The sequence below is a fragment of the Corvus kubaryi genome, unplaced genomic scaffold (genome assembly GCF_017639235.1).
Source record: "Corvus kubaryi isolate FWS band 111438036 unplaced genomic scaffold, C.kubaryi_AGA036_p1.0 37382, whole genome shotgun sequence".
In the NCBI taxonomy this organism is placed as follows: domain Eukaryota; kingdom Metazoa; phylum Chordata; class Aves; order Passeriformes; family Corvidae; genus Corvus; species Corvus kubaryi.
Window position 1 is genome coordinate 3,384,777 of NW_024581124.1, and position 15,142 is coordinate 3,399,918.

Here is a 15,142-nt window from a genome sequence, read left to right on the forward strand (position 1 = left end):
CGATGCGGCGCGCAGCTCCCGGGCGCCGGAGCCTGTGAGCGGCGGCGCGCCGCCCCGTCGGCTCTCGGGCAGCAGCGAGCGGCGAGCGGCGGGGTGAGCGCGGGCGAGCGGCCGGTGCCAGCGGCGCGGCAGGATGTGAGCGGGGGCGGCCGAGTGGCGCGGAGCGGAGCAGCGGGGAGCGGCGGGCAGCGGGACGGCGGAGAGGCGCGGAGCAGCCATGCCCTGCTGAGGAGCCGCGCAGGATGTTCGGGCTGGAGCAGTTCGAGCCGCAGAACAGCGGCCGGAGCGGCGGGCAGGCGGAGCGGGGCTTCGGCCAGCCCGGACTGAGCATGAGCGCGCACTTCAAGGCGCCGGCCTTCCCCGGCGGCGGCCCAGCGCCGGCGGACCCGGCCCTGGGAGCGCTGGGCGAGCCGCCCCTCCTGGGCATGAACATGAGCCTGGCCGGGGACGCCTACGGCTTCCCGGGCCGCGGCCCCGCCGAGCTGCACGGTGGCGGCATGCAGCCGCCGGTGCACGGCTTCTTCGGCGGACAGCAGCCGCACGGCGGCCCCGGCGGCGCCCCCCACCCGCACCAGCACCCCCCGCACTTCGGTGGCGGCTTCGGGCCCGACCCCGGTGCCTCCTGCGTGCACGGCGGGCGCCTTCTGGGCTACAGCGGCGCTCTGGGCGGGCAGACGGCGTTCGCCGACGGCTACGAGCACATGGCCGAGGGCCAGGGCGGCGAGGGCTTCGGGCAGCAGCGCCCCGGGACCTTGCCCGATTTCCAGCACCACGGCGCCGGCGCCGCCAGCCACGCCGTGCCGGCCCCCTGCCTGCCCCTCGACCAGTCCCCCAACCGCGCTGCCTCCTTCCACGGGCTGCCGGCGGCCGGCTCCTCCGAGCCCCACGGCCTGGAGCCGCGGCGGCTGCCGGCGCAGGGCGGCGTGGACTCGCTGGAATACAATTACCCTGGCGACGGCCCTGCCAGCCACTTCGAGCTGCCCGTCTTCTCCCCGTCGGAGCCTGAGGGGCAGCTGCCGCACTACGGCGGCGGGCGGCAGGTGCCGGCGGGCGGCAGCTTCGCGGGGGCGCCCGCCCTGCCCCGGGCGCCAGGCATGGCCGTGGCCAAGGCGCACCCGCCGCAGCAGCACGGCGTCTTCTTCGAGCGCTTCGGGGGGGCGCGGAAGATGTCGGCCAGTCTGGAGCCGGGGGCCAACGCCAGGCACCCGCTGATGCAGCAGCAGCAGCCGCCACCACCACCACAACCACCGCAGCAGCCGCCGGGCTTGCTGGCCAGACAGAACTCCTGCCCGCCAGCCATCCCTAGGCAACAGCAAACAGAAGCCAACGCTCCCAACTCCAACCTGCAGGACAATGGGCCCATAATGCAGAACCAGCATGCACAGTTTGAATACCCTATTCACAGACTGGAGAACAGGAATATGCATCCCTACACCGACCCCGTGTTTAATATGCAGCACCCTCCTCCGCAACAGCCACCAAATCAAAGACTGCAGCACTTCGATGCCCCCTACGTGAGCGTCGCCAAGAGGCCGCGGTTTGACTTCCCCAGCACTCCTGGCGTCGAGCGCTGCGCCTCCTGGGGCGGCGGCATGCACGGCCCGGCCATGGAGAGTCACCTTTCCCCGACGGCCTACCCTGGCCTGCCGGGCGAGTTCACCCCGCCGGCACCTGAGGCCTTTGGGGGCCCATTGCCACACGGCGGCCCTGAGCACCCGGCACTGGCGCAGCGCCAGAACGCGGCCCTGGTGATGAAGCAGATGGCCTCGCGAAGCCAGCAGCGCCTGCGGCCGCCCAGTCTGCAGCAGCTGGGGCATCATGGTGAGGTGGGCGCACCCGGCGGCCTGCCCCCGCCAGCCTTCGAGCGGGAGGCTGGTGGCGGCCGCAGCTTCGATCCACCGGCGCCGCACCTGGCCCCTGACAGTGCCTGGTTCGCAGGACCACCGCCACCTGGGGAGCTGCTGCCGAGGCGCTTGGCAGCGCCCGGGCTGCCAGCTGAGGCAGCCCCCCACGAGCTGGGCCTGCAACCGGGTGGCCCTGCCGTGCTCTTCCGGCCGGGCGGCACTGGGCTGGGGTTGCAGGAACCCTTGCGGATGGCAGGCGAGGGGCCAGCACAGGCCCTGCCATCTCCCGGCGTCCACCCGCCCTTCACACCCACAATGGGTGGCCTCTCGCAGCTGCAGTCACCAGGCAGCGGTGTGGCACTGCCCAGTGCCCCTGCTGAGCGCCGTGGCCCCGCCGACTTCGCCGCTCAGCCTGGCTTTCCCTTTGCGGCGGCAGCGCGGCAGCCGGCGGCCCACGGGGCTGCACCTGCCCTCAGCGCCTCGCCAGGGGCCTACCCACCACCCCCGTCCGAGTTCCCCCCGCCACCCCCACCACGGCCCACTGCCAGTAAGCTGGGTGCCCTCTCCCTGGGCTCCTTCAGCAAGGCGGCCAGCAAGGACAATGTATTCGGGCAGAGCTGCCTGGCTGCCCTCTCCACTGCCTGCCAAAACATGATCGCGAGCCTGGGTGCTCCCAACCTCAACGTCACCTTCAACAAGAAGAGCCCGGCCGAGGCCAAGCGCAAGCTCAGCCAGGCCGAGCCCGACCCGCCACCTGCTGCCCCGGACTACTTCCCAGCAGGGCCACCAGTAGGCGGGGGTGGCACTGGCAAAGCGGCGGGTACTGCCCCACTGCTGCCCGCGGAGAGCAGCCTCTCACCCGGCTATGCGCTGGAGCCAGTGGCCGGGGGTGAGGGGAAGGCGGGTGGCGGGCGGGGTCGGGGTCGCCGGAAACGGGACAGCGGGCACGTCAGCCCTGGCACGTTTTTTGAGAAGTTCTCAGCTGCGGAGGGTGGGGGAGCCGGTGTCAGCCCAGGGCAGCCGGCAGTGCCGGTGGCGGCGGGGGGCCCACCGGGGGCTGCGGGCGCTGAGCGCGGTGGAGGCACCCCTCATGACAAGCCCCTGACCTCACCGTCCTGGGGCAAGGGCAGTGAACTGTTGCTGGCGGAGCAGCCAGACCTGATGTCCTCCCTGGACAGCGGCATCCAGAGCGTGACCAAGTCAGATGGCAGCTCCCCGCACGTGGACTTTCCCGACGAGGTCAGCACCAGCTATGGCAACGAGGACGAGGTGTCCTCCAGCTCTGACAATGCCACCTCCAAGCCCACCCGTAGCCCGCTGCTGGGTGGTTCGCCCAAGCTGCCCCGTGGGGAGCACGCACTTCTCAACGGACAGAAGCCCCTGGCCCTTGGCCTTCTCAGTACGTCTACCTCGACCCCCGACAGCTATGGGCTCAGCACCACGGCGGGCGCTCACCCTGGCACGCCAAGCATGGAGCAGGTGCGGACCCCCACAAGCACCTCGGCCCAGGATGAGATCCACCCCCTGGAGATCCTGCAGGCACAGATCCAGCTCCAGCGGCAGCAGTTCAGCATCTCGGAAGACCAGCCCTTGGGGTTGAAGAGCAAGAAGGGGGAGTGTGCGGGGCAGAATGGGGACAGCGACCTGGGCAGCTGCTGCTCGGAGGGTGTCAAGGGCACCATGAGCACCATCGACCTGGACTCCCTGATGGCGGAGCACAACTCCACCTGGTACCTGCCTGGAGAGAAGGCCCTGATGGAGGGGCAGGAGGAGGACAAGCCCATGGCGCCCTGGGAGAAGCCCAAGCCCCCGAACCCCAGCAAAGAAGGTATCAGTTGTCCCACATGGGTGCTGGCACAGGGGCAGGGGTGGTTGTGGGCTGCTCAGGGGAGGGGATGTGGTGGGGCTGCAGCCCTGGTACTCTGGGCACACACTGGCTCCACTCCCACTCCACCCTTGGTGGGTGCCAGGTGCCTTCCCAGTCTGGGCTGGGGCTGCAGGATGCTGGGTGACACTGCTGGGAGAACCAGCGTCAGGGACAAAGTGCCTGCTGCCTGACTGGTCTAGGTGACAACTGCCCCATGGCATCTCTGCTGCCAGCCCTGTCCCCATCATGCCTCCTAGGGAATGGGCAAGTAGGGATGCTGAGCAGAGGGGGCTCCAGTGAGCCCCAGCTGAGCTCCTGGGCCTGGGGTGCTGCAAAGGGGACTGGGGTGCTGAGGAGGGGGCTCCTGTGGAGTCCCACCAGGCACAGGGTGCTGAGGAAGGGGCTCCCACAGAGCCTGGTGTCAGCTGAACCTTCCAACCACTTTCCCAAAACTGCGACTGAGGGTTTTCCTAAAACACAAAAATGTGAGGCTGGTGGTAGTGCTGCCCCTTCAGGTCCAGGTGCCCCCTGCTTGCATTTGGAGCCCACAGCAGCGTGATACTGAACTGAACGGCTTGTAACAAATTATTTCTCATTTAACTGAAAGGCAATTTAAAATAAGGCTCTGGGTCTGTTAGTGTAAAACTTGCTTAGTTGACAGATGTTTAATTTCGACATTAGTTGTCATTTTTGATCCTTCCTTGTGTCCAGAGGGCGTCATAATTCCCCAGGCTCAGGAAAAAAAATATTTTAATGGAAAAACCTCTATTATAAAAGCTGTTTAAGATAAGGACGATTATAGATTCAGTTGGTTTCTATTTTATCTTATCAAATCCCTATTTTGCAACCTGCCTGGCTGTATGTGTGATTGTTACAATGGGTGCACATGCTGTACCTGCTATCTGAGGGCAGGCGGGCGGGTTTTGGTGTGCTAGAAATACATGCGTGCAGTTTACACAATATAAACTCATTATTTGTGCCTAGGAAAGGTGGTACTTTGGTACTGCAGTGTAGTTTGAAATTGTTTTCATTACCTCTGGTAGTACAGACTGACTTTTTACAGCCCTCCACATTTAGTAATTTTGCTAAGAAAGTTGTTGGTGAAATTAGAAGGGAGCTGGTTTGGAAACTGGGCTGTTTCCTAACCCGGTTCTGGTTGGCTTTGCAGCTTTGGCTTTCTGAAGCGTGAATCCTAGCCCCCACGGTTTGTCTCTTTGTTCATGTTTAATGCCCAGCGCAGGAGACTCTCATTTCGAGCAGAGTGTTTAGCATGCACGGCAGACCCAAGGAAGCCCATCAGCATTCTCCATGCTTCACCCAGGCAAGGACATAAATTGGTTTGTTTGGGGCCCTTCTTTTCCATTTTTAAATGGAGTTGCACACAGCATCCTTCCTAGCCCCTTCTCTTTTATTGTTTCTTGTACACAACATCTAGATCTGACTGGATCAATAGCTAGTTAGCACAAATCACAGTTCCTGTCACTTCTGCCTTGGCAGGCTCAAGCACATATATACGTTCTCTCACACCACACGCACCCCGTTACGTGTGCACTTTCACACACACACACACACACACACACACACAGATACACAGATCTCACACCGTGCTGTGTTTAGAAATCGATTTTAAAAGAATAACTTATTCTACAGATCTTGACTTCCTGGATGAAAAAAGAAATCCTGAGCAGTGATTTAATTCTGAACAGCACATTTATTAAAAGTGTAATTTGGCTTAAAATGATCTATATTTTGTGTGTGTGTGTGATACGGAGCGATGTTTCTGCAGCGTCTTTTAACAGCACTCCTCCAGTCACTTTGATCACAGCTATTCTTAGTAACAGCTAGTGAAAGAAGTAATTGCTTTCTGGTCGCGATAACCACAATGTTGGTGTTAAAACAGTTCATCACTTGGAAGGAAAACCATTTAATCAGTGTTCCTATATAAGGATATGTTTTAGTATTTCAGAGGCTTAACATAAAATAGCAAACCAGTTCCACAACAATGCAGAGGCGCTCGGGTTGGTTCATGCTTTAGTCACTTGAGGGATTTGAATGGGCTGGTTCCTCGGATGAGGAAATTTATACAGACTCACAGAGAATTTACTTAAACTGTTGTTGGAGATGATAAAGATACAATAGGTGAGACTAAACAGGCTGTTCACCTCGGTCAGTAGAAATAATGTAACTTTACATTGCCATACTCCTGAGTGTGTGAAACTGTGTTTAAGAAAAGGCTTTCTTTAGACATGGGCTGAGATTTTAAACCTCCTCAGTCGGCTGGGATCTGCAGTAACCCAGTGTCGGGGTGGATGCGCAGGCTCCAGACAGCACTCCTCCGAATTCAGGCAGTTCCTCGGCGTGCGGAACGCCATGCTGGAAGGTGGGCGCCGTTTTGGGGCTGGGCAGTGCCCATGAGAGCAGCATTAGACCCAGGGTCCTCCCCAGAGCAGTCATTGTTGGGGGCTTCTGATTCACACCTGCCGTGAGAGGGCAGGCGGTGGGGAATTTATTCCCATTGTGGCACTGCTGCGATTAGCACCGGCGGCTCCTCAGGTGCCAGGGAGGCGGAGGAAGGGGCGGTGGGTGTCGGGGGGCAGTTTCCCCTTGGTGCAGTGCTGGGCACTGTGTCCACTGCCTGCCACTCTCAGCCAGTGCAGCAGAGGGTCCGGCTTCAGTGCTGGCCATGAAGGAAAGAGCAGGCTCCCGAAAACACAGCAGGATCAGGAACTTCTCAAATACTCTTGTTAATGCACAGGTTATGGGGGAAACAGCTTGAGTTGTTTTAATGGCTGCTCAGATTCCTTGGAGCTCACCTTTTTTCCCATAACGGCATTAAAATGATTTGCTTATCTCTGGCAGTTGTGTGAGCTGTGGGTCTGGAGGTTGCTGAGAGCAGACACTGGTGCTGCTGGTGCCCCTGCGAGGTGTGACACCTCCGACGCTGGCCTGCCGCGAGCTCTGTGCGTGCGTTCACGTTTCGTTTCGGAATGTAGTATTAGTAACGCTGCCTGGATGTGGCTCTGCCCTGAAATGTGTTTTCTGTAAGGAGTTTTCTCTGATGCATCATTTCTTGTACCAACATGTTTTATGTGAAGTAGCTGGTTAGGTTTGGGGTTTTTTTCCTCCGAAAGTGCTTTCTAGAATTTCATGTTTTCCTCTGCCTAGCAGCTTGAGCTGGGAGTAAGAGATAAATAACACTGAGTCTAGAGGGGTTGTCTTGACTTCCAACACCACAGCTCTAGCTGACAAAGAATAACCAGATCAAATTCACTTAAAAATATAGGGCTGGTTTAATGGGGTTTTGCTTTTCCTGGCTTGACTGAACCAGAACAACTTCCCCTTCAGTGAAATGTGTATTAGTATTCTTTAGAAACCCAGTAATTAAGTGCTGGTGGGGTTTTGGTTTTAGTTTTTAATTGAAATTTTGAAGGTCCCATACTGCAGATGTCAGGTGAAGACATCACTATGTACCTAGAACTGTGCAGGTGTCGATTGGAAAGAATGGGAATATATTCGGCTGCTCGGTGGCTGTTGGGCTCGTCGGTCCGGGCTGACGGGCACGTGCCACACGGCACCATTAGCCTTCATCTGTGAGTTTTTGTTAATATTTCATCGCTACACCGAACCCATCACTGGAATGAGCCCACAGGCCAACCCTCTTGCTGGAGCAGCGCGTAACATCTGTGAATTACTAGAAATACATTAACAAAGGTCAAATTTGGTCCAGATGCGGCCGGGAGCCTTTGTTTTCTTTTCCTTTCCAGTGCATTCTGCTGCATGCTTTATTTTAAATACTGCCTACTTCTTTTAGAGGCTTTACCAAGGCACTGGGTTTGTTTACTGGGACCGAGTTTGTCAGACCTCTCGTGAGGTTTTTCAGGCACTGAACCCTCACTGCAAGCAATGTGCTGTGAGCGGCTGTGTTGTAGCGAGCGCTGTGGAAGCGAGTTCAGCGGCAAAGCTCAGCGCCCTTTGCAGCGAGGGGCCTGTGATTCCCGATGCTGCTTTGTTTGCCTCACTGGGATGCTGAAACTTACACAATTTTAACAATTCAGTGAAAAAAGAAGCTACTGCCTTTATCTTGAAGTTACACGATAAACTCCACATACATCAAACGCACATCTTTATTAAATCATCTGAATTAGCAAGCAGAGCGATGAGGGAAGAACGCTCCCGCTGCTTATCCTGGGGGAGAGTTTGGTGTGCTTAGGTTTGGATTTAATGTGATGCTTTAAACTTTTCTAACCTGTTAAAAAAAAAATTAATTGGAAGGGTTGCCCCTGCTTAGCCTCATGTGAATGACAGAAATTCTCTATTGTTTACCTTGACTGACTATAATTTTTAATACTTTCTACTAGAAAATGGTCCTGTTTAGAAATGTTTTCCTTTGTTTTATAAACATTCTGTAGCACTGTGCTTGTTGACCTTTATGGCAAATATTAGAGAAAGCAAGGGACAAAATTTTCAGTAGTATTTCCTCTTGCTGTGATATACTAAAATATTTAGTGCAGGAAGTGTGTAAATTTATTGGCATTTCAGTAACAACTGTGGCCACTGTTTGCCTTTGCATCCACCGTCTGTCTGGCTATTAATTTTTGGTCTCTAGATTTACCTGTTCTCATTTCAGTGGGCAATCTGGCTATGTTTGAATTAATGCAGATTACCTATCTGGTTTGCATCCTGGTGCTTCCTTGCCCCAAAGTCTGTTATTTTCTGATGGCCCGTTCAGTTGCAAGGTGAGTTTTAACGGGGTTGTTTTGCACACACTTGGTGCGAGGATGTGCGTGACAGACTTCGAGGGAGATGTTTCTTGAAATTGGTGTGTGAATGTGCTTCAGATCTTTCTGTATAATGTAAAAGGAAATGAATTACACTTAGTATTTATATATGAGCTTGGATGACAGCATAGATTTATTTTGATCGGTGATGTATTACACCGTGTCTGCTCTTAATTTTTAAGGTACAATACCTGTTTTTTTTTTTACCAGTGACCTAGTGGAATGCTCGACCATAAAACTGCAAATAATATTTTGATAAAAAACGTTATTAATTAGCAATACCTTCAGATACAGTTTGTTGTTACTTGTGTAGAACAAAGAGTAAGGCATCAAACAAAAATCTAACCTAAAACGATATAGTCTGCTTTTATTTGAACCAGCTGACTCCCAGCCTCAGTAGTGTTCTATACCAGGGAGAAGTTTTGGTACAGTAAAATGCCTTTATGTGGCCATATAAAATTTTAGTACTAGACAAATTACTGTACATTTTCAGTCAGTGGTTTCTCATGTATTTCTGTTAAATCTGAGCATGAGGAGAGTCTCCCCAGAAAGTGCAGAGCCAGCTCTAAAATGAATCTTCAGGTGGCCTAACGTGTATGCTTTGTTAACGCTAAATTTACTGAAATACCAGAAAGAGTTTAGTGACATAATTTCTCAAGCACATTGAGAATATTGAAAGAGGCCAGTCAAATTATAGGCAGAGGCTCATTCCCTGGTTTTTCTCTGGTATGGAATAGATTGTCCTTTGCGTGTTTCGGACTGGAGCGTGTTGGATGCAGGCAGTGTGGGTGGTGGGCATCAGGCGGTGGTACCCACCTCGCCATCGCGCCGTGGCTCCGGCCGGCATCCGCCTCCCTGTCCAGCTGGTCCAGCTTTTCCATTGAAAAATCTACATCCTTGAGAAGAACAATGTTTGCACCTGTAAACACATGATTAAGGTTTGCAGGACGTGTTTAAGATTGGTGTGTTGTTTATTTTTAAATACGAAGTGATTCTTGTTTCATTTTTTTGAGGGGCGTTTTTAAACGAGAGCCTCTGTTAGTGAGGACTGTTAAGAACATGGCTGGCTGTGTACCAGATCTTGGGTAAGGGGCACGGGGAACCTCAAGGAAATTAAATAGGTGAGGCTGTGGAGTCACCCAGGAAATTCAAGGTCTGCCCTCACCTTCCTGGTCTTGGTTAGATTTCTCAGCTTTTAAAATGTAATTCCGAATTTTTGCTGTTCTATAGATAAACCCAGTTTACACACAGTGATTAGATGACTGGCTTATATAAAAATACTGCAGTTCTTTGTAGTTTGCTGCTTTTCCTTTGCCAGATGCTTTTGTGTTGATGCAGTTTAAAACATTCTGAGTTATTAGTGACCTTTTAATACAAGGGATTTGGGGGTTTTTTTACAAATTTAAATATATTTTATGGATTATGTGCCAATGTTCCAAAGTCAAATGCCTTCTAAATTTAAAGCTGAGAATTGAACAGCTGGAGGTCTAATCCATTAATTTTTACAAGCTGACTTTCTTAATACTTCAAAGCGAACATCTTAGATGATATTGCTTCGCTGTTCCCCTCCTCAGCACCCCTTCTTCTCCTGTCCCCTCCAGTGCCCTCTCCTCTAAGGCTTCATGTTCCGCTCATCTCCTGGCAAATGACAAAAGCATCTGGATGGGGGGGAATGCATTTTCCTTAGTTGATGTAATAAGTTTTAAGACTCAATGGTCTAGAAATGTGGCTTTCTTAATGTTGCACCTTTTATCCATACTAATGCAAAAATACGTGGTCACCACTGTTCTGTGTTTCTTTCCTGTACGTGGGTTATTCTTTGCAGCAGCGCAGGCGTTGTCATAGGAGTATTTGTGCTCCGTGCTTGTGCCCTTTCAAGACACCTGACTCACATGTAGGGCACATCCCTCTCCGTAGGACTGGGTCTGATTCATGCTGGCCATTTGCAAGTAAGGTTTTTCCAAGTTTTGCCTTGCCCGTTTGGGCAGGAACTGCTCTGGCACCGCGGACGGTGCGGCTCCCTGGGATGCACGTGCGCATCCGTCACGGGCAGCTCCCGAGCAGGAGCCGAGCCTCGGCTGCAGGCTGAGGTGCTGCCTGGATGCTGCAGCAGGGCACTTTGTGTCTGTTTGTTTTCAATTCCAGCAAATCTGTTTGTGCCTGCTCAGTGTTTTAACGTAACACCACCAAGCATGACGCTGGGCGGTCTACATTTTTTATTAGCTTTTAACATTTGTCTAAAAAAAGCTCTTTTTGGTTTGGTAAGCAGAAATCTGGTTACGTTTAAGTGCTGCTTTGATAGATTTTTTTACATCAAAATAAATACAGTTTATTTGAGTTTAAACACAGACAACACGTGTGGGAGCTCAAAGGGCTCCACTAGCTCTGACTGTCAGCAGTGTGAGGGACGTGCCACAACCCTGCTCCCGCGACCAGTTTGTGTAAACTTTGGGATGTTTATCTTTTTTTATCCCCCCCTGTGTTTGGAGCATTTAAAATACAAAATGAGGAACTTCGGTTTTTTTTCCTTTTAACTCTCCTACTTTCAGTTCTGACTGCTGGGGTTTTAGGACTTTAGGATCCCCTTGATCCCAGCAAAGCCTGTGATCGGTCAGTAGTTGGAAGACAGCAGGGTTTCTTTGTGGTAAAATATATGTTTTCAGAGTTAAGTCTGCATTTAATTAATTTTGTGAATTAGTATTCACAAAATACTCGAAAGCATTCTGTTGCTAATAGAAAGATCATCCTGAGGCTGGGGAAGCACAGTTAATTGAAAAAGCAGCCATTTGTAAAGTGAAGAAAATTTTAAAACATTTCATACCCTAATTAAGAATGTACTCCTGAGTTAAAATTGAGAATATTAATTTGATGTGTGAACCAAATACCCTACAAAGCCCTGGAAAGAGTCATATCCTTCCTTCCTCCTTAATCTTCTCCCAAAATGCAGTTTAAGAAGAAAGGCATGACTTTTTTCTTTTTTTTTCATGTAGCCTGAAACCATTTTGCTAGAAAGATGTAAATTGATCTATTAACATAGGAAATGGAGGTTGGGCTGGGGTTATTATCTGGTCAGAATTTTAGGATCTCTTTCCTAGAAAAATTTTCCACTAATTTTTTTTTGGGGGGGGGGTGGTGCGGGGAGGGTGTGGGTATAATATTCCTCTATAATGGCATTTAAAAGCCTTTTGGTCTCAGGTGAGAGCAGTCAGAAGAGGCAGAGGATGCTTTCGGTGGGGGTGTCTGAGGCACAGCTGCGCTTCACTGCGAGCAGTGCCGGTCCCCAGGGAATGGGGCTGAGCCTTCCCTCCCATGCACTGCTGGAGGTGAGGCTGCCAGTGGGTTGGCTGGTGGAAACGGGCAGGGAGCAAGTGTGTCTGCAGAGTGTTCTGCTCCTGGCTGGATGGCTCGGTCAGTCAAGGCATCGCCATCGTACTTACAGAGATTGGGGTCTCCGTGTGATTTAGAGCGCAGCAGAGTCCATATTCAGGTCCCACTCTAGGATTATTTTTATTTAAGATCATATTTATTGCACCATAAATTGCCACGGCGCTTTAGAAACCTGGGAGATGTTCCCACTGCTAAAGATTTACTGTCCAAATGAGATAAAACAGGCGTTGTTGGGCAAGGCAGCGGGCGGTTCACCGCCGGAACACGGTGTGGTGCCACCAGGGCTTGGGCAGAGGATGCTGGAGAGGTGCACAGTGGAACTGGAGGGACCCTGGGGCACTTGGGGACCCAGCAAAGGCTGGCACGCCGGCCCTGAATGGTGCTGGGTTGGGCGTGCGGTGGTTCGGAAGTGTGCGTGGGCAGGGAATGAAGGGCTGAGAGATCTCATCCCACCTGGTGATCTCATTTCTGCGTGGATTCCTTCTTCGGTGGGGATGGCGCGGCTCTGCTGCCCTCTCTGGGGCAGCGTTTCTCCTCTGGTGGAAAAAAACCCCCACCAAACGCCAGTTATGGGCACTTCTGATTTGTGTGTGAGTGAATTTCTAAATAAGTTTGTCCGTCTTAGCAACAGGAAATGAGACCTAAATGTTGCAGAAGTAGTTTGATGCAAGGTGGGTTTTCACCACCTCCAGATGCCTGGGGTTGGAAGCATCACCAAGGGTGGGCTTCTCCTCCCTGCTCCTCTGGGCAATGGGAGAGGAGGACCCAGACCTCAGGTCTGAGCTGCCCGGTAGGTCACAACCACCTGGTGTGACTTATTCCTGGAGTGCTACTGAGCTGATAATTAGAAAAAGGGTGTCTCTTAGACCTGCCAGGCAGCCAGTTAACTGTTTGCATCTAGTGTTACAGGTATTTTTGGTCTGACTCAATTGTTTTAATTTTTATTGGTGCCAAATACTAGGCTGAAAAATGTTTTTTGTCGAGTCTGAAGAGTAGGACAAAATTTCAGGCCAAATACAGTTTTAAAAGCAAGAAGATAATAAATGGGCCTATTGATTGTATTGTACAAAAGAAAAAAAAGGGAGTTCCCCAGTAATTGTAATAAAAGCTACCACAATCCATGAGACAATAATTCTGAAACCCTTTAAAAATAGTATTATTATTCGAAGTGCAAAGCAGCTGGTATTTTATGATGGAACAGATTTTATTGTTGCTGGATATAGGGTCAAGCGCTTGCAGCACATTTTTGATTTAAACAAACCAAAAACACAAATGCTTTTTTTTGAAGATAAAATCAGTATGATTTATTTCTTTTTTTCCTGGATGCTATAGTTCCCTTCTCTACCTCTAAATATAGGCACGGGCTGTTCTTTCTGTGAAAGAACTGGGAGAAACCACATGCAGCCCAGCTCCCTGTGCTCTCCCTACCATGCCATGGTTCTGGAGGCAGAGGGCTGTCCCAAGTACAATTCAAATCTTAAATGAATTACTTTGAAATAGGCAGATCACAAAAAAGGGAGAATAGCAAAACATTCCTTCATTCTGGCTTCTTATTATGATTATGATTATTATTATTATTATTATGGAAGTTTCATCCCATCATTTGCCACTTCCTTGTGCTGTTGGCAGGGTGGGTGTGAGGGTGATGGCTGGAAAATGTGCAGGGGGACGGGGCAGTGTCAGGGAAAGCTCAAGGGCAGCCCCAGTGATTTGGGTGAGCTTTGCTTTTAAACTCTGTGCGTCAAAGTCGCGTTGTATGTTACATGACAAAGTGGTTTGTCCTGTGGATAAATCCAGTTCATGTACTATGTCCTGATGTTACTTATTTTAGCTGAGGTGTGAACGGGAAGGGCAGAAGGGAATTTGCTGCTTGCCAGTGCTCCGGGCCCCTCGGGCAGGCGACCACGGTCCTGGCTCTGCCAGGGCTCCTGCTGGTGCAGGGGCACAGGAGTCCAGCTACTGCGGACCAACAAACACCACTTTGGAAATGTGAGGTTTTAACAACACAGTGAAGTCTTACTCCAAATAAATTTCCAGATCCTCTAGTGTTTTGTGTAGTTTTCCTCGAGTGGCTGATGCCAATGGGGCCGCAATGTTTCTCTTATGGAAAAGAACAGATAAAAAATCTCTTCTTTGAGCCAGACACGTGTGAGCCTCAGAGCTGGGAACGTGCATTGGGAGATTGTGATACAATTACGGTTTATGTCTACCTATTAAGCATAATGAAGGGTTGGTTGCTGGCCTTAAATTTGGAAAGAGCTTACTGTAGAGCTTAAACCAGAAGTAGATTCCTGTAATTACTGCTTTGCCGTGCGGAGTGTGGTGAGGTAGAGGGAATAAAAACTGTTCATTGTCCAATTCTATTTCCATAACTGCTGCACTTTTAAATGTCTGTTTTGAAAGATAAAATTTTTTGTTATACTAATTTTCTGAAGTAAGCTAATAAAAGTCAATGCAGGGGAAAAAAAAAAAAAAAAGAGGTGAAGAATGTCAAATGAACAATGCTTAGAAAACACGGAGCTTCAGCTTCTTCAGTGAGCCCTGCTGCGGTGCTTGGAAAGTCAGTGGCTTTGTTTGTTAAACACAAGGCTGCTGTGCTGTTGCGGTTTGGGTTTGCTTGAATCTGAGATCCTTGATGATGAAATGAAGAATTTTAAAAACTTTGAATTTTATGTTTGCTTTTCTTTGTACTAGATTAGGCAAACATGGTAAAACTCAAAGCAGTCGGTTCCGAATCTGCTTTTGCTTTTACTTGACTTTGTTCTTGCTGTGTGATGGCAGTATGTCAGGGAAACTTGGATCCCAGCATCAGTTGTTTGAAATTATTGTTTGGATTATATTCAGTTTCAAGTGGTATGAAACTGTAGTGAGAAATGAGCATTTGTTTATGCTGATAAAATGAGTCTTTCACAGCATACACTTGTTTTGGTTGTACATACTAGTACATGTTGTAGCTCAGAATGTCCGGGTTTTCAGAGTGATGACATGGCCAAATTCTGCTCTTTTGTGTGCTTTTGGGACTGGGAACTGGAGGTGTTTCTGCTTCCAGTGAGGAAGAAGAGAGGGAAGATCAAAACTCTTCTTGGCCCCTAGGGAAAAAAAACCACCCTAAACCACATCCTTTTTCCTTTCCCTCTCAAAAATTTGACTTACATCTTTGAGAGAGGTTTTTTTCCTTTTCTTTTCCAGCCATCCTTTAAGGTGTGCTCTTCTGGCCTTTCTCCAGTTTGTGGAGCTTCTCTTGGAATACTATTTAAGGGGTTATA

At 51.0% G+C, this 15,142-nt stretch overlaps 1 protein-coding gene across 2 annotated transcripts in view; it reads left to right on the plus strand.

The window, feature by feature from the left end:
• The first annotated feature begins 29 nt into the window (after positions 1-29).
• MN1 (MN1 proto-oncogene, transcriptional regulator) overlaps positions 30-15,142 on the plus strand; it is an 85,318-nt gene continuing 70,205 nt past the window's right edge. Inside the window, exon 1 of one of the 2 annotated variants that reach the window (XM_042034673.1) lies at positions 30-3,672. In XM_042034673.1, coding sequence (XP_041890607.1) covers positions 243-3,672 — 3,430 coding nt within the window. In that variant the 5' untranslated portion in view covers positions 30-242. The remainder of the gene's footprint in view (positions 3,673-15,142) is intronic. The other variant, XM_042034672.1, reaches the window with a different exon arrangement.